Source organism: Lagopus muta, chromosome 8 (genome assembly GCF_023343835.1).
Source record: "Lagopus muta isolate bLagMut1 chromosome 8, bLagMut1 primary, whole genome shotgun sequence".
Classification (NCBI taxonomy): domain Eukaryota; kingdom Metazoa; phylum Chordata; class Aves; order Galliformes; family Phasianidae; genus Lagopus; species Lagopus muta.
The window spans coordinates 26,706,917-26,729,529 of record NC_064440.1 but is presented as its reverse complement, the minus strand read 5'-3'; the positions used below and the strand labels follow the sequence as shown (position 1 = coordinate 26,729,529).

Genomic DNA, 22,613 nt, shown 5'->3' with positions numbered 1-22,613 from the left:
TCTGGTCCCACCACAAAAGCTCCGCATCCTTGTCATGTTTGAGGTGCCAGACCTGGATGCAGTACTCCAGATGGAGATTCATAAGCACAGAGGGGGACAATCCCTTGCCCTGGTGGCCTCCTCTCATTTGATGCAAGCCAGGATGCAGTTGGTCCTCTGAGTCACAAGCACACACTGCTGGCTCATGTTACGTGTTTAATTTACCAGGACCCCCAACCCTTTCTGATGATGCTACCCTTAAAAGAGTTCTCCCTGAGTGTACTCATACTTGGGATTGCCCTGACCCAAGTGCAACACAATACACCTGGCCTTGCTTAACCTCATTAGGTTTACATGGACTGTTTTCAGGCTCGCTCAGGTCCCTCTGGATAGCATCTCCTCCTTCTGTTGAACTAAACCACTCCCTCAACTTGGTGTTTTCTGCAGACTCGCTAAGGGTGCACTTGATTCCATCATCTAGTCAAGATGAAACCCTGGGGGAAACCACCCAACGTTGGCCTCCACGTGGACATAAGCCATTGACCACAACACTCCTGCTGTGACCTTCCAACCAATTCTTATCCAAAAAATAGTCCACTCTTCTAACACATCTCTCTTCCATTTTAGCAATAAAGATGTTGCGTAGGACCATGTCAAAGGCCTTGCAGAAATCCAGGTATACAACACCAGTTACCATTTCTTTGCTCACTAGTGCAGTCACTCCATCGTAGGCAGCTTTGTTCAGCCACAATCTGCCCTTGGTGAAACCGTACTTGCTGTCTCAGATCACCTCTGTGCCTTAACATGTCTTCCAGGAGGATGCGTTCCATGATCTTTTCAGGCACAAAGGTGAGGCTCACTTCTGTAGCTCCACATCTTCCTTTCTCCCTTTCTTAGAAGTGGGAGTAGCGTTTCCCTTTTTCCAGTCACCAGGGACTTCATCTGACAGTCATGACTTTTCAGATATGATGGAGAGCTGCCAGGCAATCACACCAGCCAGCTCCTTCAGGACTCAGGGATGCATTTGGCCCCATAGACTAATACACATTCAGTCTCATGAGATGGTCTCAGACTTGCTTTTCTCTTGACAATTGCTACCCCAGCCTCAACTTACTGGTTCAAGGATACAAGGTTCAGGAATGTGAGATAAACAACAAGTGTGGCTGCCAGTGAAGACTGAGACAAAGAACTCAGTGAGTACCTTTTCTATACGTGCTGTAGCAAGATAGTGACTAAGTTGAAAAATAGTGTTTAGTAGCTGAAAATTTGCTCCATCAAATAATAACATTGTGGTCCTTGTATCTGTTGCAGTTTCCATGGAAATAATTAGCAGACATTCCTTTCAGAGCAACCTATGTAATTTAGGCAAAAGGTTCTCAAATCGACGCTCAAGCAAAACCTTGTATTAGGTGACATAGAAAAATCACTTTTTAGAATGCCCGTTCAGAACCAGAACTGCAGAGTAGACACGTGTAGGTGATCAATCTAAACAGTTTTGCATCCTGTTCTAAAACTCCACCTTGCCATAACAAGAGGTGCTTGCCTAACACTGTAAGAAATGACTTCAGTTTCTCAAGACAGAGACAAAGAATTCGTAACAATTTTCTCTCAAAATATACCTTCATTTGCAGTTCTCTAATTCAAGTATCACAATAACTGCCTTTTTCTTTTTTAATTTCCATAAGCTGTTTCAAAAAAAATTTAAAAAAAAGAGTAATCTCTATGCCCAATCTCCATCTCTATCTAAATCTGTAATAGATATCTAGATATCTAGATAGATATCTCTATCTATCTATAATCTCTATCTAAGAAAGTCTCATGTGAAGAAAAAAAATCACTTTCTCTGAAGCATTACCATTTTCCTTAATTATTAATCTATTAATAAAAGACTGATCCTTTCCCCTCTTCCTGACCCCCTTCCAAAGACTACCATGCTTACTTTAACTTGCTTAGTTTGACTCACAGGTGCAGGCATGGCTACAGCATTCTGGGCAAAAGGCTGGTGAGGGGTTGCTTGAACTCCATGATCAGAAAATGGCTGGAATAAAGAAGAAAGGAAAAAAAAACAAACAGAAGTGAGCAGAAAAGTATATATTTTTTTACTCCTGGAAAACTTCCACACTAATTTAGACCCCTTAACACTTCAAACTGTGGTCTAACATAACCATGCAAACCATGAACAACTGTTCAGAAACTGAAAACTCAATATTTAAACTTAAGTCTTCCTCGCTGTATCAAAGTTAAGTAAATACAATTTATTTAGACCACTGTCAGGTCTTCATCTCTAAGCTACTTTACTTAGATAAGTGCCAAAAAGCACTTCTGCAGTACAAATCCAGTTCACTCAGCTCTAACTGGAACCGAGTTTCAGTGTGCAGATTAGCAAAGTGTAACAGTGTTGGGAATTCTTTTTCAGACTATTTACACTTAAATAACACAAAGGCCTCTCTTCGAATTTTACGTTGTCTTCTGCATTTCCACATAATGCTTCTTTTAAAACTAGCAAACGATACAACTGTGAACTAAGAGCACGATACAGCCAAATATTCCTCAACTAATTTCATGCTTTTCTGCTTATTGTTCCTATACTCTAAATTTCTCTCTATATAAATTCAGAACTATCTGATTAGATCCGATTTATGAAATACAAGAGCTAAAACAACGACAGTGAGATTCATGACTATACACTTAATAGTGACATTCATGCATTTTATAAAGGAAGAAAAACCCCAACAACCAAAGCCTTGTTTTATTCACAAAGAATTTTTGAAGGGAAATCATGTGTGTCACGATTTCTCACCAAAGATGTATGGAGTATCAGTTGTGGAACTTTTCTCTTGTAGCAATAAAATTCTCCTCAACTTTTAAAAAAATACTTGATTACTGCCCTAATTTACCATTTACTCTGATATCCCTGTTAAGGAGAACTGAATTAACAAAGCAGAAGAATAGCCATTATTTGTAACACATGTTCAATTCTTTAAAATAAGACTTTCTGTAGCCAACTACTGTCATTTTTCATACCCAATCATAAATAGCCTTATTATACGTAAGCAACCTCTTGGAATTGGAACAGCTATTGATACAGAAGCAGGAAAAGCATAGCAAGGAAGAGCAGAAGAAACTGAGGTCACTCAACTACTCTTAATCCACCCCAGCCTCCAGATTATTCAGGAACTAGCCTGTACTTACATGTAAAAAGTATGTAACAAAATTGACATTTTTTGAGTAGATTAATTCAGCATTGTGAGGGACTCCTGTTTTGTTTTTTATTTTCAAATAAAATGACTATCCTTTATACTGCTGTTTGTCAGATACCCTGTGACCTTCTAAGGTACTCCAGAATTAAGGCATCCTCCTAGAAAATGGAAGAGATACTCTAACCATAAGACAACTCAAACCAATCAGCAGAGCAGCAGCGCAGGTTTGGGGGACACTAGACAAACAGTTGACCCAAATGCTCTGAACTACCTGTGCTAAAACTGAAGTGTGTTTTTCAACTGCAGATAAATGCTATGACTAAGAATAAAATTGTTCATAGAAATACCTCAGGAACTGCAGCTTCCACTAGAAGGAAAGGAGAAGGTACGCAACCACCTTCCTGGGCAATCCCTACTGGCTGATAAATAACTTCAGATGGGTGCAGATAAAACAACGAAGGTGAAGAGGTTGGAGACTGAAATAAAACACAATGCTTCCATAAATCATTTAATTCTTGCACTATATCTAGCAAATCTTGCTTTACTGCCATTTTTGCTACATATAAACAAGTTAAAGTTAAAACTTTTAATGAAAGTGTCAAATTCAGCTTTGCTAATTTAAGAAAACCAGCTGATGGGGAGTACTTAGTGAAGCTGGATAGCAGGAAAGAAGAAAAATGTCTTTTAAGCTCTTCTTAAAAAGTTTACCATATTTCATTTAGATTTTCCAAAACACTGCTGGAAAAATCCTAAGCTCTATAGAACAGACACTGTCAAAATCACATAGTACACAGAACCATAAAATGGCCTAGGTTGGAAGGGACCTCAAGGATCATTGAGCTCCAGCATCCCTGCCGCAGGCAGGGCCACCAGCCTCCATATGTAAAACTAGACCAGTTGTAATTCTCTTGCAGAGAGTTAAATAAAAAATACATTTTCTCTTAAAATACGAACCACAATAATTTGAATGCTTAAGTTTACCCATGTCTATGCACTGAAAGCACTAAACTCCTGACACATCTTCGGTTTAGTCAGCTAGCTATCTGAACAGACCTTGCATTTTCTCTCTTTACAACAAGAGAGAAGATCCCTAGACGAGTCAGTCAGTCTGTTATCTTGGAAGAGCTAAGCCTGCAGTCTAAGTGCAGGACTGCCTGATCCCATTGCTCAAGAGAAGTACCCTACCCTTTGTTGGCAGCAGGTGCTACCAGAAAGGGATCCAAAATTTAGAACTATATAACTCATAATTGATGCACATCAAACCTAACAATTTGGCACTTAAATTTCCAAGCAGCCAACTGATACTCACAGTGGACTAATAAGAACATGAAGAACATAATAAGAATATGACTAGCCAGTACTGAAGTTATAAAGACACATTTTAATTGTTCAACAGTCCTGGTTATTCTTTCAGCTTTAAATTCTAAATTCCCTCAGCGACAAGGTTTCCACATTAAGAGCCTCTGCTACACAGGTCAGAAAATTGTGAAGTATATCCCCCACAAAATATCACATTTTTTCTCCTGCTTCAAAGGCCTGGGTCTAATTTTGCCATACTTGCATGCTTACCAGCTTCTACTACTACTAAACTACTAAAATGTCAGTTATTACCAGGTAATGAGCTAGTTAACATTCATTTCTCCTATCAGGCACAATGTAGTAGTTTAGACACACTTTTGAAAGTCTCTGATAAAGTAATAAAAACCCCTTGCCAAAGGAAGAAGGGAAAATTCTTCCTTAAAAGAAGTTTACATTTTACATTTCAATAAATGCTACATTTTGTCTTCTATCCTACTAGTGCTGCAGATTAATTGATAAAATATAGCTATTTATTTCAACAGTGCTACAATTAGTAATTTTTGCATTTGATTTGCAAACAAACTTAAGAGCACTTGATAAGCATACCCTGCTTTTAAACTAACTGGAAACTAAGGGTAAAATACTAGAACTACAAATGGTGTTTACCTGTGAAACAGACCACTGCCACTGACCTGGAAGACACTGCGTTGGTGCCTAAATTCAAGGACAGAAGAAAGATATCACTTACATAATTAAAAACATATGTAAAGACATACACCTTTCTCATGTATTAGAACCAAAAATATCCCAAATCTTCATTACAATCTTATTAAAAGGAACAAATATGATTTACGTAAACCCTCAATTCAAGAATTTTGTCTACTACCACTCAGCTGGGCATCTCATAATAATGAATAATGAAGCATCTAAGAAATGTGATTACTTAAAAAAAGACACCCAATACAGCCAACTTTCCAGCATACAAGACAAATTGCCTAAGCTCAGCAGTGGGCTGCCAAGCTGGTTAAGGGACTGTAGAATAGACAAATCAGGATAACAACTGAAATGGCTTCGCAAAACCTTAAAAAGGATAAAGGAGTCATGATGTAATTACTACTGGCTACAACTACATATTGGGAGGGTAGAAATATGAGTAAGTCAGACTCAAAGGTGTTCAGAGCACAAGAGCTGACAAACGCGTATTAGAACTCTAAAAATTCTCCTATACAAGAATAAAAATATGCAATAAAAAAAGCCCCTGAATGATCTCCACCTAACCATTATTGCTTTGAGCAGGAATTTGGCTTAGAACAATTAAAAGATCCTTAAGAATGATACTAAGCCAGTTTTCTAGCAACCAAGAAGATTCCAATTTATTCAATTTCCATGTAATTAAATAGGAAGGTAGAAACTGTACTCTATGGGCAGGGGGAGAAAAAAGTCTTCAATGAAATTGAAATCTGTTTCACCGAGTTGTTTCTTATTTTTCAAGAATAAACAGAACAGACTGTGCTGCAAACAAAATTGCACAGCTGACTGAAAAGAATACTGCTGCTCTGAAACTCATTGGCAAACATACCTGATAATGGCAAGTAGGAGGCTGATAAACTGGTTGCGTTAAAACCACAGGTGAGCTGGAAACAGTGCGTGACTTGAAAAGACAGAACAGTTACAAGTCAATGCAGCAACTTCCTCATTTGTCGCTTCTGTTAAGACCCAATCTTCAATAGTACCTGCTGGATTGTATCTACTACCCTTTAAAAAATGGACTGACCATATTTTAACAACATATTTTAACATTTTTGCAAGGGGGCCTACACTACAGATGAAGCAAAAACCTATCTTGTTATCACAGTAACAAGTGCTTTCTGGAATTGCTTAAGCTCAGCCATTATGTCCTCACTATACGTACATTCCTGTAACAATTTTAGCCAATACAAATTATCAGTGATCTATTCCTATCCTCTCATAGTCCCATCCCATCTTCCATTTTCCAAGTCCTTTCCTTACACCAGCCCCAGCACTCATCTGGTCGGGCGGTGATTCAGTTTAAATAACTAAACTAGCTGGAAATTTGCTTTTGTTTTTTGTAGGGTCAGAAAAACATCAGTGAAAGAAAGGGGTCAATCTCCCCATACCCATTAAAGCCAAGTAATTAACCTACTGCATTCTTCCTCCTAAAATAAGCAGCAGCATAATCTCGGACAGACAGAAGGAAAAAAAAGAGGAGTATGGATGGAACAGTGCAAAAAACTGCTTAAGTTTTAGCATTAAGTTCTCCTTTTATATTCAATATATTGGCCACTGCAGCCAGGAACACCTCACTCATGGGGCAATAATAAATGAAGCCAAGCATGGATCCCAAGCACCAACAAATCCCCAGTAACAAAACTTCTGGAGCAATGACCACACTGATTCTGAATGAATTCTGTCCCGCTCAGTCACATCAAAGCAAAGCCCTCCCACACAAGAACAATAAACTATAAGAACAATAACCTTAAGTAATGTATTTTTAATCTGAATACAAGAAGGAAACCATTTAAATACCAAAGATACTGTAGCTCTGTACTCCAGCTGTAGCTGGAGAAACTGGAAGTAAGAGACTTGGAAACTCTGCATTCATCACCTCAGTAAAACATACATACAAAAAAATCAATTACTTACTGGCCATGGCTGCTGAACAGAAGCAACTTCAGGAGTATGAAAATAAGCCACTCCATTATGGTAAATATAAGGATATCCACTTGAAGTTGTTAAGTACATTGTACCACCTTCTGGTATCACATTAGAACCTGAAATTATTTTTTTAAGATGATTTACTTAACAGTATTTGTTGACCAATGCAAAAGCCATAAAGAAGAAGGAAAGATCATTTCTGATCTTCAGAAACTCAAAACATTCAAAGGAAAGAACATGGGAAAGAGCGTGTCTTGTGCCACCTCAACTCTCAAACAAAGAATCACAGGCTGGTGCTGGGGTAGATGGGAAGGGGTACAGAAGATAACATGCATATTGATTACTGAACACAGACAACTCCAATTACCAGCAAATAATTTTTTTTATAATCTTCAAATGTCCAAAGGTAACTTCACACTGTGGGAGATTTTCATTGGTAACCTCCACATACTCATATTTAGCTGAAACAGGATCCAAGCACTAAAAACAACAGAAGGATTTCATTATAAGATGCGACCTGATTTCTCAAAGCACAAAAATTGTGTGATGGCACATTTCCTGACAAAAGAAAGAACAGATATCCAGATTTCAGCAACAAGGACACTTCTCAGCAATGTTACCATACTGCACAGGCTACAGTGTTCTAATCCCAAAGCACAGTTCCAGCTGTCCAGCTCTCTAACGGGAACTGACAATAAGCTTTGTTCAATTAAGGAGACTTCCATTCCCAAGCAGAGGTTGCTTATCTTCCTCAATCACTGCTTTTGGGATCACCTGGAGTCTGTTCCTGTCTGCATTTTGTGGGTAGGCAGAAAGAACATCGTGTAAAAGACAATTTTTGTTATGAATTACACACGATGCCAAGGAAAAAAAAGAACAAAAAAAAAAAAGTAAAGGAAAAATTATTCCATAACCAAAATGGAAATGCTGAAATCATATTTAACATGCAAAATAAATAAATCAGGAAAAACACAAGATGGAGGGCATCATCCCTTGCATCTTCCTTGCAAAGGTAACTGCATCTGGAAACACCCTTTTATGGACAGATACAATGCCGAGGGATTGCCAGAATGGTAAGTGGAGACCAAAAAGGACCCAGCTGTGATTCAAACTGCCTTTGTAGATGCTAGGAGTTTGGCTGACCCCTTGAAAAACCCGAGGATGCTTGTTTACAACAAAGCTGAAATATTATCCATTGAAATGTCACATGCTAAGTGATTCTTAAGAGAGTTAAACAGATGTGAGAAGAATCAGAGACTACATGAATTCCATTAAGCAACCTAGAAAAGCATTATCTCAAATCTTGTTATCTCAAATGAAGAAATCAAGAGAATTCACTCATCAACTATTCTATCCACTTTGCCAAGTACAGAGCTCTTAGTGGGGAAAAAAAAAAAAAAATCTTACTAAATGAATGAAAAGTTTAGCTATCAAACCCAAATCCACTGCAACGGAAAAGTGGAAGAACTTGAAGGAGACAGAGCTAACCTGAAGCTTAGGAGATCCAATCACAACTTCACTGCAGGTACTTGAACTTCTTGAGATACGTAAGCATTTTCAACGATAAGCTGTGACTATTTTAAATCAGACACTTGTATTTGAGACCACCCTGGAGTATACACGAAAACAAAATTCATGTACTTACAACAAGCGATGGATGTAACTGCTCTTGACTGAACCAAGAGAACCTCAGTGCCTTGACTAGAACATGATCTAATCTTACACCAGATTTGCATGGCCTTAACTGTAAGAATGCTGATCATCCCAATATGGTCAAAGCTCTTCACAGAAAAGGTCCTGCGATAACAGCAGAGATGGAAATTGCTCTGCTGAACAGTAGGGGAAGACAGCAACTCAGTTGGGCTGGAAAAGACCAATAAATGAGAGTATCGAAGGAATGATCTTTTAAATTCTGCTAACTAACACAGAGCTACAGTGACACTGTGAGTCTAGATTTCATGGCTTCACAAGCCTCCAAATGATCAAACTACCTTCATGACTAAGGTTAGTGGGTTGAGCATGACAGGAGACGAACTCAAATTAGATCCCAGGATGTGTATCTAGATGCCAACTGGATCTTCTAACACAGTCTGATCATAGGCACCCCGGGGAAAACCATCAGGAGAACTGAGTGATACGAGTCCAGCAATGCACTTGAGAATGCATTTGGGAATGGGAAACAAAGCACTGCAAACTAACAGACCAAACAACAACAACAACAACAACAACAACAACAAAAAAAAAGAAGAAGAAGAAAAAAAACACCAAAACCAACCAACCTACAAAACAAAAAGTCACAACTGAACACAAAACCCCTTGATGATGGCTGAGCAAAGATCACACAACTATTTCCTAAGCAAAGAAACAACATAGCAGGAATGAAGAATTTCCACTCTCCTGGGCAAATCCTACTCTGCACACTTAAGAGGGAGAGTGTACCTATGCACACAGGAGTAGAAATTTCCTTTCAAGTGGAAGTATGTCTGCAGCAACAGCAGTAGTGTGCATATGAGAATATGTACATACGAATGATCTCAATAGAGGACAACGAAAAATAAGCAATCTTCAGAATTAAAACTAAAGTTCCACAGAATTGCCCTCAAACAGAAAAGGTTCAAATGCTTGTGTTCCCCCCCTCCCCAGCAAAAGCTACCATAAGACAAACACTGAAGCACAAAGTTATGCTTCATTTGCTTCTGCATTTCTCAAGTAACATATTTTACTTCTCTGATTTTATTGACATTACTAAGGAATAACAAAATAGCATGCCTTGCTATATAAAAAAGCTGGCAGCTCTTATCTTCAAAGTTAGTGGTTTACACCTTTTGCAATTTATTATGGAAACAAAACAGTGCCTAGCGGAAGGCAAAGGTATGTTATCTAGAAGGAAGCCCATAACATGGAAAGATCACCCACAGAACTTTTAACAGCATACTTGCCCAAAGTAACAAATAGGCACCTGACAAAGGCATCTGACCAATAATTCTATCTTGTATGTTTTCAGCTTAAATAGTTCTCTGCCCAAGAAGGAACCCTCAGCAACCCTGCCTTTATTTTAAAGCAAAGAAACACCAAGAACTCAGCGGAGACTGGAAACACCCACTCGTTATGGTTTCTACTGAACAAAGCAAGGCGTAGTGGTCCTGATGGATTTTGCTACTAACTAGTAATAACCCAGAGAACCAGGGAACCTGCTAAACAATTTGTGAGGGCGGCGTTCAGATGTGAGGTTCTGCATCGTAACTAAGAGAAGACATTCCCCTTGTCCCTAGGTAAATAATCATTCCAAGAGGGTAAACATATATATTAAGGGGGAGAAAGAAGTTCTGAAGATCAATCCTGGGCATGCCAAATCTGGACTTCTCCACTGGTACATATTTACTCTGTGTTCTGTCTATAGCATGAACGCAACGCATGATCAGGCATATTGTGGTTAAAAACAAGATGTGCAATTACATCTGTAACAGACAAGTGTGAGTGAATATACATACGAGGAATCCGTGTTTGCTGTTTTCTTATTGCTGGTCCAATATTCAACTTCTTATCCTTGTAATTAAGTTTTTTAGCCTAGAATTTTTAAAAATAGTATATTCAGTATTTATAATTGTTTTTTAACATAGATCAAGGCATTTAAAACAAAGAACAATAAACAGAGCCACTACTTCTTATTTAGAATGCATCTTAGTAAAACAAGAAACACACTAGCTCCTTTTTTAACCTGATCTTAGACTTTACATACTTAAAAACAATCATCACTTATTTCAAGTACTCCTTATTTATCATAGAGCCAGTAACAGATACCTATAATTGTCAGATTTTTGTTTGTTCAACTCTTCTCAGTCCCATTTCTACTATTTGAATAAAAAGTAAAACATATTTAGAAATGGACAATTTCAAGTGTAAAGATTAAACTTATTTTTTTCACAATTACAACATTGTTTTAATAAAGATGAGAATAAGTCAATAAAATGAACCAGAGCATAAGGACTGAAGGTGATAAAAAGCTTAAATTTTATGTGAGACATGGTACTGCCTTAAACTTTACTTTCCTTATATCCAAGCTAACAAGATATAAACTAAATAACAAGAATCTGAAAATAGATATTCTAGTAAGATTAAATCATAGCAGAATAGCTAAAAAAAGAGTGCTAAGTACCAACAAGTTATACAGTCTTCTGATTCCTACTCAGTTCTAAATGCTACCCTACTACACCACGACGTTTTCAGTGTCAGGTGTAATTTTTCCAGTAAGGAAATAAAAAATTATTTATTAAAGAAAAATATAGAAATAGTTTGAAATCACATTGAAAAGTTGGACAACAGTTACAAATAAAAACCAAAGCATTCTCTTTATTTGAACCCTTCTTAGTGAAACATGTGAGCACTTCATAATAACTTATATATCTGAACATAAGTAGAAGCTAAACTTCTCTTTTAGATTTGGGTCTTCATAAATACTAACTACTGCAAATATACCAACTAAACCAATTTAAAACTAACCAACTCCCCAAAAAACTGTTGTCAGTTTCAGTCCAACTGCATTCCACCACAGACAATAGGAGATGACTCTTCCCAACACATTCATTTCATTTCTGTGATCCATAAGAATTCAGGCTGCTTTTTCAAATATGACTTTCTCAGTTAAAGGAAATTTCTCCTTTGTGTGGATTTCCTCAAAGCATTCTATATGGCACTGCATGAAAAATTACATATGATGCTACAAAAAAAGCATATTAATAGGAGAAGCTGTGATTACTTTAAAGTAAAATAAAAAAAGATGGGAAGAGGTAGCATTAGATGTAGTAGTACAGGACTGAGAAGAGGCCCCTACAGAAATTCCACACAGTCTGTTCTTCAGATGCAATTCAATACTTTTGAGGAATGAAAAATACTAAGAAAAAAATTTGAAGATATTATTGATGACCAAGAAGTAGGATGTTTATAAATGAGAAGAAATTCAATAGCATAAAATACAAAATAATTTACATTACAACAAACTATTAAAACTGGGAAACCATCCACTCAAATAGCCTAAAAAAGGCTTAGATCGTAACTGATCTAAGGATGAATGAGGCTAAGAAAAATACAACCTAACTGCAGAATGTCTGAGATGAAACATTTGCTGCAGACAAAGAGGTTTTGGTCTCACACAGTCAGATACCACTAAGACTTGACATGGAACAGCCTTTCAGTTACAATGCAGGCAAACATTCTGGACCAAGTTCACAAGGGTAACCTTGGTATTCTATTTCATAGAAATAAAACAAAATCCATGAGGAGAAGGAAAAAAACAAACAACCCAGCATTTCTGTCTGCTTACTCCTCTGGTTACACTAGTGATATCTGTTTGGAAATACCCAAGAAAATACCCAAGATTTCTTTTCTAAATGTCCCAGTTTGTATTTTGAATTTTAACACATAAACATTCAACAGAGACTCAGTATTCTGGTATTTTAAACTTGCTTTATATTTGGCAGAAGACATTTTGCAACCCTTGGATACTGCCTTCTGTTTTCCCCCCACCCGTGTCTTCTAATATTTCTGCATATATGAACAGATCCACACCAACTGATTTATCCAATATATGTCAACCAGAATATGGAGCACCTATTTGCAAGTAAGAGCTGAAAGGCTAATAACCACCTAACAGCTAATCCTGTCTCAAGGAAGGCTCTAGAGGGAACATCAAGATGGTAACTTAGCTAAGTGGAAAAGCAACCACTGCGTAACATTAAATGAACTTCACTGTTTAAGACTTCTCAGGAATAGATTTGTTAGAGGTGTTACAACAGCTCTGATGAGCAAACGTGTCAGAATAAAATAAAGCAGTTATCTTTTCCAATTCCCCACAAGATCTTAACAACGGATTTTCTGGTAAAGCAAATGAAAGCAACTGTGAAGGATAAAGAGTAATCAGCATGCATCAGAAGAACAGACTGTATGGAGCACATGTAGAGTAAGAAAGTAAATATTATATGTCAAAGTGAAGTATTCTAATATCAAGTGACAGCTCACTTCCCTAGATTCAGAATACTTATATATACATCTTGTGTTCATAGAATGGCACAGGTTGGAGGGGACCTTGAAGATCATTTAGTTCCAATCCCCTGCTATGGGCTGGGTTGCCAGCCACTAGATCAGGCTGCCCAAGGGCCCCAACCAACCTGGCCTTGACTGCCTCCAGAGATGCATCCACAGCTCCTCTGGGCGACCTGCTCCAGCACCTCACCACCCTCTTAGTAAAAGAACTCCTAATATCTAACCTAAATTTGTCTTCTTCTAGTTAAAGCCACTCCTCCTTGTCCTATCACTTTCAGACTGTATAAAAAGTCAGTCTCCCTCCAACTTAAGCTCCCTTAAAGTACTAGAAGGTCACACTGAGGTCCCCCAGAGCCATCCCTCCTCCAACCTACGTAAGCCCAGCTCCCTCAGCTTGTCCTCATACGGAGGTATCTTGAATCTCTGCCTCTCTAAATATTTTATCAGCTACATTGTATGAAGACAGATTGACCAATCTTAACAGACCTACCAATCCATGCAGGCCAGCAGAACAAGGTCAGAAAACCAGAGATACCTTATGGCCGCTGTGAAATAAATTATTTAAAAGGGAATTGTAACAGGGAATATTACTCACCTCTTGTAGTATCTTCTGTGCATCTTCCTGAGTTTCAAAAGTAATGAAACCATACCTAAATAAAAAGAGAGCTAAGTTTCTGAAGATCATTATCACAATCACATATTGCACGTTCATACTTTACATACAGTAATGATATCAGAAAGGAAATTATTGGGGAAAAAAAATCAGTTGTAGAAATAGAGACTGTAGTAACAACTGTAATTTTGTTAATAATCCTTGTAGTAGTCTACTTTCTAATCTAGTTTAATCTAATTTAGATACATGGTCATACATTATTGTTTCCATGCAATAAATGAGTAGTTCACCTACACAGCTAAGCAAAACCTGCAGGACTACTGGTGTTGCATGGTGAATGTATGTAGATACTTCTTATCGATAAAAGAAAGAAATTCTGTTCTGGATCTCTCATTTGTTAGGAGTGCCCAAGATGAGATGCACTCCTAACTTTTTAAAAATTATTATTATACAGCCTTTTCAGCATAGCTCCCATTATGCCAGTGAAAACTGTGAACACTCCACATCTCCCTAAGCACTACGCAGTACATTTAATTGAGTTCTCAGACAAAGCAGCAAAACACAGCTATGGTTTACCTGGGAATTATTCTTGCCACTCTTGACACAACTAACAATAAACAACAGTTTTGTGGCAGACTCAAGGATAAAGTACTCTCACATTTCATGACATAATACATCTCCTTCACTGTATATCTCTCAACTGTTGCAACAAATCAAACAGGCTTTTGATAAAGAACTCCTACTACACCACAACACATCAATATTCCCACATAAATCTGTCACTAAACCAAGTGCTGTCTGTGCAAACCAAGTGCCTCATCACACAATTAAAGTACGTAACACAATATGTACATGGAAGATAATTGTTTTGTCTTGTTTTACAGAAAGAACTGCAACTTTCTGAATTGGAACAGTTTTTCTTAATCTTGTAATAGTTTTGAATGCATCATTTCTTAGGTTCACGGCTCACTCTCAAGGCCAGACTTCAGAAAAATACTAAGAAAGCCTGAAAGCTTCCATCATTCCAGACAGCCTATCAAAATTTGCAGTACAAAATATGTTTTCTGAGCATCTCCATGTTCATGTGAGTACAGAGATACTGCTAAACCTACGGGCTCTTGCTAGATTGCCTTCTCTAATCAAATTTGGAAACATTTCCAAAACCAAGGGCACAAGAACAAGAAGGTAATTCCTTCATTTGGGATCTTACCTATACAGACATCACATTCTACATGCAATTTGGACAATAATTAATCAGACATAGTCAATCTTAATTAGACAAATAATCTTAAAATGAGTCTCTTCAACCACTTGTCAGCCACAAGCAATAAAGCTTGTGCTTGGATTTGAGTAGAAATCCCAAATATCACTGAAACATTCTTATCCAACACGTTTACTTTCTATATGGAGTTGTGGCAATTTAAGTGTCAAATACTCTCAGAATTGATTAAAAAGTTCTGGTATATATACCATGTATACCTTTGGCTCAGTCTGCCACTTGTATATCTATGTAAGCTAGGGACTGAACTAAGATCAGGAGATTTGGACACCAAATCTCATCTCTACTGAGCTTCCTGCTAAGAAGAAAACTCAGCGAAGAACTTTACAGGTAATACAGATTCCCACAGATATTCCTTTTCGCCCCAGCTTTCTTTTTACCCTTGTGCTGCAGCACACTTCCCCACTTCACTGACTCCCCTGTCCATGCATCACCCCGTGGGTTTAAACAGTAACTTTACCTTCCAGTTTTAATCTTCCTCCAGATTTTTCTCTCCTCTCACTACTGACATCTTGTCCCAGCCTCCCTTTACTGCAGTCATGATTCTTTCTCAGATTTGCCTGTGTTCCCATTTTGAAAATCTCCACGAACTAACCTCTGATCTCGCCCTGCACTCCAGCACAATCAGCCTCATCTCACCTATTCCTCAGGATTCTTTCCCACGCTGACTCACAACAACAAAAAATTATGTATTCTTAATATATAATCCCCAAAAGGGCATTTTAATTCATGTTTTAATTCACATGACAACAATTAAGCACGTTGCAAAGACATTTACGTAGGTAAATGTTAGAGAACACAAGAAGATTTTTGCATACGTGAAATATCTAAGGCCAATAGCACAGTATTAATAATGTTCTGAGCAAAGAAAAAATTAATAAAATTCACTACAGTCTGGCAATTTTCTGTTACATTTTCAGTTTCCACAACATGCTTAATCTACTATACCAACCCTTTTGATATTCCAGCTCTGTCATTTACTATCTTCACCTCTCTGACACAGCCATACTGAGCAAAAAACTTCCTCAGGTCATGTTCATTGGTCTAGTAAATTAAATCAAGAGGGGAAAAAAAAGAAGAAAAGCTGATTTGTATAGTTATTGCCAATGAGTACATTCCATAAGACTTCTAATGGATACACTTTGGATACAGGTTACCACAAACTATAACCCCATACTAAAAAACAAATTAATGAGCATAGACGTGTGCCTCAAAGCAAGAGAACAGCATTACTGTTTAATTGTTGCCTTTCCATATTCAGTGGTAACCTGGAAAACCACTAAAACATTCAGATGTTTTTACACAGTAACAGTCCCCTTACAAGTATATGCATTGAAGCCAGATAACAATCTGATTTTTTTTCAAATTTATCAGAGTGCTGCTGACAAATCACTGCAGTGTTCTCAGACTTCAGAGCAGAAAAATATGTAGGCCTTCAAATGTATACATGCATCTCTGCACTTGTGTACATGTATACTTACATATACACACACGAAGGCATGCATATCATACACACGCAGGCACATCATGGGAAAACCCTGCCATAAATTAAGTAAGAAAAGGTGCTTCTAATGGAGAATGCTCTAAATCCACTTGCAGGAAACTCTTCTCTCTAACCAGAGTGCACATATAGGAGGACAAGTTCCTAACAAATGCACACTCAAGGAATGCGAGCACTTGTCTCCCTTCTCTGAATTAGGTTTCTTTAATCCTCTGAACATAAATCAAACACGATGTCCTCAACACCATATTTCAGAATTTCTTGTCCTGCACTGATCTGTACATTCAGGCTATTTCTGTACTTGTCCACATTCTTTCATTATTTTAGGTACACAAGAAGTACTGTTTCACCTTTAAGTGAAAAACTTCTGCTGATTTAAAAAGTATATATACAATTCAGCAGAAAATCCCTTTTGCAAATTAAGAACTTACCTGAGTTTGAAAAGCAAAAAAAAAAATTAAAAGAAAAACTAAAACTCTAATTCAAGTAACATTCATAAATAGAAAGAATACAAAGCTAACACTTTATGAATAACTCTCCCTCAATACATATTTTATGAAAAGAATGCAATTTACTTGTTGCAATCTTCAAGTCCAGGGAGCACTCATGGTACAAGACTTAGCTCCTCATGTCTCCAAGTGTTCTGGCATTACAACACTATAAAATACAGCCACGCTGTAGAAGTGTGGGGAGCAGTAACGGACAGGAGTGCTCTCAACAGGCAGGAAATAGACTTCACTGGGTGTAGCAACTGGACAGGTCTGTATGATAGGAATGGCATTACAATGAAGATGTGATGACAGAAGGACCAAAATGATAGGAAGGTGTTCTGAAGGAAAAGGAAGAAGCTTGCTCACCCATATCAGAAGATTCTAGGTTCACAGGAGAAAGTTTCACTGAGGAGGGATCTCCAGAAAGAGATCCTTCCCCAGTGGCAGTCAGAGAGGTGCTTTCACCCCTTCCAGTCACACAGCTGAACTGCCTGCACCTATGCTTCCAGGGCTGACCAGGTCCCTTCCCCAGGTGCTCAATCAGTGGCTCAGGTGTGACTCAGCTGTTCCCATACAATTGGGTAATCATGTCTTCCCCTTGGAAACCCCCTGCACCAGATCCTGAGCAACTACACACCACTGAAAGGTTAAAGTATTACTAAATGGCACCCCAAACCATCCTCCTGAGCAGATCACCATGACTTACACCTGAAGAGAAATGTGAAGTTCTGTTTATGTAGGAAAACAATTCCAGCCAAACAAATGATAGCATATGCCTATGGAACTGTTTTATATAAGCTGAAGCATTCTCACATTCTTACACAATGAACAGCAAATAATGGGTAATAAAGATCGATGGTAAGATTTGTCTTTTCCTTAAAACTTACAATTTCTGGGAGAGCATTCGCTTTCTGGGAGAATGTTGCTTGTAAGCTCTGCATCTTATCAGCAGCTATGATGCTTCACAAGAAAAAGAATGTGATACACAATAGAATAGCTGAAGATAAAAATACATTAAGCAACACTTGAAGAGTTCTTAAGACTGCCATCAGTGCAGAAAGTTATACTGGACTCTTAACGGATAGCAAGGATGTATACGCACAGGACAGTAGGCTTCAAAAGCCAAAGATATAGAAATAGAGTGTTAAAAGATGGTAAAATAAAAAGCCTAAGGTTCACAGTGCAGTTTGCAAATATCTGGACGAACATGGTATCTGTAATTTTACCAGAAACACCCCTAGGACTTGTTTTCCTGCTCCTGACAGGACAAGGCACTTGTGAGACTCCCAAGAAAGCCTAATGTTAAGCCTACACAATGTCAAATAGTAATAGCATCCACCACTAAAGAAAGACCTCTTCAGACTGAATCAAAAAGGTACCCAACCATAACTTCTCTTATTGAATTCTTGGAAGTGCAAAAGCTGAGAACTAAAATCTGTACTGCAAATTGCCCAGAAAAGTCCTTTTATATTCCTTTTTGCTTTTAAGAAAAAATTACTGCGGTAGGTGAAGAACACACATACTGTAGCTCCATCTTTGTGGGAATGGAAAGAAAAGCACTGAAGGAGCTGAAGCTACCCATGGCTGCTATGTTTGCAACATATATCACCGAACTTACAATTAAATGTTACACTTAATTAAAATGTTACTAAATGTTACGCTTAATTAAAAATCCATACATTCTTACTAAGAAATCTGCTTATTAAAAAAGCTACCTCCTTTGAACAATAAAAAAAAGGCAAAAACCAGCATGTCAAAAGTTCCTAGTTTCTTGCTAAGTGAAGAAGTTTATGCAACTTTGTAGCCCAGTAATGTAAATCAAGGCTTAAACATTATTTTCTGCTGTTCATTCGAAGACTGCAATGAAAGGTACCACCTGAGCAAACACATCATTAGTCTTACTCTTCTACTGAGCTTTATAGCCTATAAAATACCAGTTAGTAGTAAAATGAGGAAAGAAAATACCTTAAAATCAATTCCTCCAACAAAGATGCGATTTGGAGTAACTGTTCCAAACCTTGGTGCACCGGTTGGGTTATTCAATGGCACTGGTGACATAGCGTTGGGAGACGAAGATAAAGATTCTGTTTGTGTCTCATTTGCAGTCTGCTGATTAGAAAAAAAAACAGAACAAAACCAAAAACCAAACTTTTCAAAGATTGCCTGTATCTCACACAGTACAGGCTGTAAAGTGAAATAACTCTGAACAGAAAACATATACAAACTTTTGGTGGGTAAATGCTGAAAAATGAGCATGTGTATTTTTATTATAAACGAGCTCAATTTTAAGCAATTCTGTAACACCTTGAACAAGCTACAGTCTGATGTTTCACCTACATTCCAACATCTTTTTGAATTAAACATTCTAGGCCTAGTTTCCAAATGTTTTTTCCCCTTTGGGTTTGCACAGCACTCTCTGTACCAGTGTCTGCAGTGTGTGACTACGGCTCTTTTAGCAGAATCGGCAAACGCTCGTGTTGGTGTTGAACGAACCTACGGCCAGTCACATCAGACCTCCAATGAACCCCACCTTCCAACAAACATCCCCCCTATCCTGCAACATCGAGAGGCAGACATCCGTCCCTCCGGCTATTCGTGGCTGCACACGTCTCCAAAGCAGACACCCTCAGCTGCGTTTGAAGACCCACGGGGGCCGTATTTTAGCGCAACACTCGGCACCGTACCACAAGGGAAGCGGGCAGATGGTACAGAGCCCCAGCCCCTCCGCTGAGGAGAAGGGCCGAGGGCCTGAACCCGCTGATAGCGGCTGTCCCCCGCGCCGTAACGAAGCCGAACGCAAGCCGGGTTTCCCGGCACCGTCGGCCTCGGCTCGCCGCGCAGCGCCGCACACAAAATGGCGGCCCACCATAACCGCCAGCGAGGGCCGCTGCGGCGGGGAGGCGCCTCTCAGCTCAGGGCCGCCCCATCTCGCGGCCGACGAAGGGGCTCTCAGCTCCCGGCCCCGCCGCCCGCCCTCTCCCCAGAGCCGCCTCGGAGCTCTCGGGCCTCGTCTCACCGCGCCGTCGGGCTCCATCGGTCCCTCGCCGCTCAGCACGGCACGTTCCGGGCACGTGTCGCGTCCTCGGCTCCGCCTCGGCCCGGCAGACGACCTCCAGGGGGAGAGGAGAGAGGGAAGCCTCGCCGCGGCGCTCAGAAAAGCGCGCGGCCCGGGGGCTTCGGCGCCGCGCGGCGGAACGCCGGCCACAGCTCGAGGCGCGAGGGTCGAACCGCTGCGGCCCCGCCCCGGCGCCCGGCCCGGCCCCGCCCACCGACCGGCCGCTACCGCCGCTGCCGTGCCCCTCCGCCCTTCTTTCCGCACGCAAAGTGCCCCCTCGTAACGCCCGTCCCGCCGAGGCCTGCTCTCCCGCGGCGATCCCCGCAGCTCCTCCCGGCCCCGCCGGGCCCCGCACCTGTGCCTGTCGCTCAACTCCTCTCCTCGGGCTGCGGCTCCCCCCGCGGCTCGGGTTTCAGGGCACACGCACACCTGGCTCCGACGAGAGGCTAGCGGCGGGCGAGGTGCGCGGAGCCCGGAGCCGGCCTTCCCCCGCCGCTCTCCTTGCGTCGGGGGGCGAGAAGCGGCCGCGCGCCTCACCTGTTTGCCGGCCCAACGGAAGAAAGCAAGGAAGCGCCCCAAAACCGACAGCCCACGGTGTGAGGCTCCGCGCGGGTCACTCACTCGGCCTTACGTGATGGCGGCAGAAACAGATCAGCCCTTTTCATTGCTGGTGTGGAGAAGTACTGAGCGCAGCTCGGACACCGCTGAAGTTCTGAACGAAACTGAATCAGGCACGCTGCCCTGAATGCTGCCATGCAGCACCGGGCCCGCACGGCCCCACCGAGGCGATCTGGGGCCCCCTAGCAGAGGCCTGGCAAACACAATGCCGCACGTCTCATAGCCGCTTCTCAAACTATCGCAGCTCTTTTCAGCCCTTGGAGGAGCAGGAGACACTCCAATAGCAATATTTCTGGTGGTCCTCCAAAGAGCAGCACCCCTGCCCGTTTGCAGTTACATCTTCTCACGTTGTTTGCAAATGGAAATTGGTGGGCTGCTAAACAGGTTTAGGAAAAAAAGTGATTCAGGTGTCTGGTTCATAACCACTAGAATTGCCAGGCAAAAACGCTTGTTTTGATGATGGCAAGAGCTAAAATGACAACAAATGTGTGCTGGGAGAGACCCTGACCCCCCTCCTCCCCATGAACATGCTGCTTTTTAAAGTGATTAAACATACATAGAATAATCATAGAATGGCAAGGTTGGAAACGACCTGCAAGATCATCTAGAGCAACCATCCTCCCACTACCATTGCTACCACAAACCAAACCAGATCTCGTAACTCCTCATCCAGACGCCTCTTGAACACTGCCAGGGACGGCGACTCCACCGCCTCCCTGGGCAGCCATTCCAGTTTGCCTGACCATTCTCTGAGAGAAAAAGTTCTTCCTTACGTTTAACCTAAACCTCTCCTGGTACAACTTGCGGCCAACAAAAAAGGTGAAACATTTCACAGACTTAATCACGGCTGCTCAGTCCCCACATACAGCACTGGGATTTACTGTAGGGTCAATTCATCATTGGTTATTCTCCTGTTTTACTTCTTTTGGATGCTTAAAATAAAATCTTCAAGGAAAGAGTATCGTGATTATCTTCTGTACAACAAAATGTTGTAGTTGCATTCAAATATTCTTGTCTTGCTTAATCAGCTTTATGCTACATGGACCCAACCCCAAACAAGCAGCACTTTCCACATGAATTACATCTTTAAACTCTCACTGAGCAGTGGCCCATGGTGGGACTCTGCACTGGTGCACGGTGCACCCTTCTGGTGTTTCTGCAGCATCTACCAGGGTCTGCAGCATTACTGTTACCACAGGAAATTAAAAATAATAATAATATTAAAGACTACTACGATATAACAATATAATGCTGAGCTGTTAGCAGCAAGTTTTTTTTTTCATTCCCTGAGAAAACTACAAAAGTTTTAGAAGAGCTGATGAGATTTAAAAAAAAAAAAAAAAAAAAAAAAAGTTGATATTTTATGGCAAAACTGTTGAATTGCATTCCTTCACTTTCTTGAATATTTACCACAGAGTAACAAAGCTTACCCTAGGAACAGCTGTGCTGTCTGTGTATGCTTAAGACCATTCAACTGCTAGCAAAATGATTTCAAGTTCATTCTTCCTGCAGTACAGACAACCAAGTTGTACCAGCTGAGTCACAGTTGTTCCCCAAACTCTCTTGTATAACCTGCAAACATTTTCTTTTCCCTTCTACAAGATTTGCTGGCCTGAAAGAGGGATTACTAACTAGAAGTCAATAGATTCAAGCTACCAGGCAGCTATTCTTACTAATCTCAGCTAATCTCATGCCTGCTTAAACTCTGTTTTTAAAAACTTCTGCTCAATCAGTTACAAAACAGCCTGCACTCACAAGAATGACCGATGTCATAAACAGCCTCTAACCTTCATCATACCTCTCTCATCTGACTTGAATAAATGCTTAATCCATGAAACTTTGTGGTTCATGGAGGACAGGGAA

General features: G+C 40.1%; 1 protein-coding gene across 4 annotated transcripts in view; it reads right to left on the bottom strand.

Annotated features, from left to right (window-relative positions):
* Positions 1 to 22,052, bottom strand: part of BOLL (boule homolog, RNA binding protein) — a 33,153-nt gene extending 11,101 nt beyond the window's left edge. The window contains exons 1-11 of one of the 4 annotated variants that reach the window (XM_048953504.1): positions 20,754 to 22,052; positions 20,094 to 20,187; positions 19,043 to 19,186; positions 16,038 to 16,129; positions 13,789 to 13,843; positions 10,646 to 10,721; positions 7,143 to 7,270; positions 6,058 to 6,129; positions 5,145 to 5,192; positions 3,527 to 3,655; positions 1,919 to 2,017 (exon numbers count right to left, since the gene is read on the bottom strand). In XM_048953504.1, the coding sequence (XP_048809461.1) occupies positions 1,919 to 2,017; positions 3,527 to 3,655; positions 5,145 to 5,192; positions 6,058 to 6,129; positions 7,143 to 7,270; positions 10,646 to 10,721; positions 13,789 to 13,843; positions 16,038 to 16,129; positions 19,043 to 19,186; positions 20,094 to 20,187; positions 20,754 to 20,887 (1,071 nt within the window). In that variant the 5' untranslated portion in view covers positions 20,888 to 22,052. Of the gene's footprint in view, positions 1 to 1,918; positions 2,018 to 3,526; positions 3,656 to 5,144; positions 5,193 to 6,057; positions 6,130 to 7,142; positions 7,271 to 10,645; positions 10,722 to 13,788; positions 13,844 to 16,037; positions 16,130 to 19,042; positions 19,187 to 20,093; positions 20,290 to 20,753 lie in introns of those variants that run through there. The other 3 variants (XM_048953506.1, XM_048953505.1, XM_048953507.1) reach the window with 3 other exon arrangements.
* Between the last annotated feature and the right edge of the window lie 561 nt (positions 22,053 to 22,613).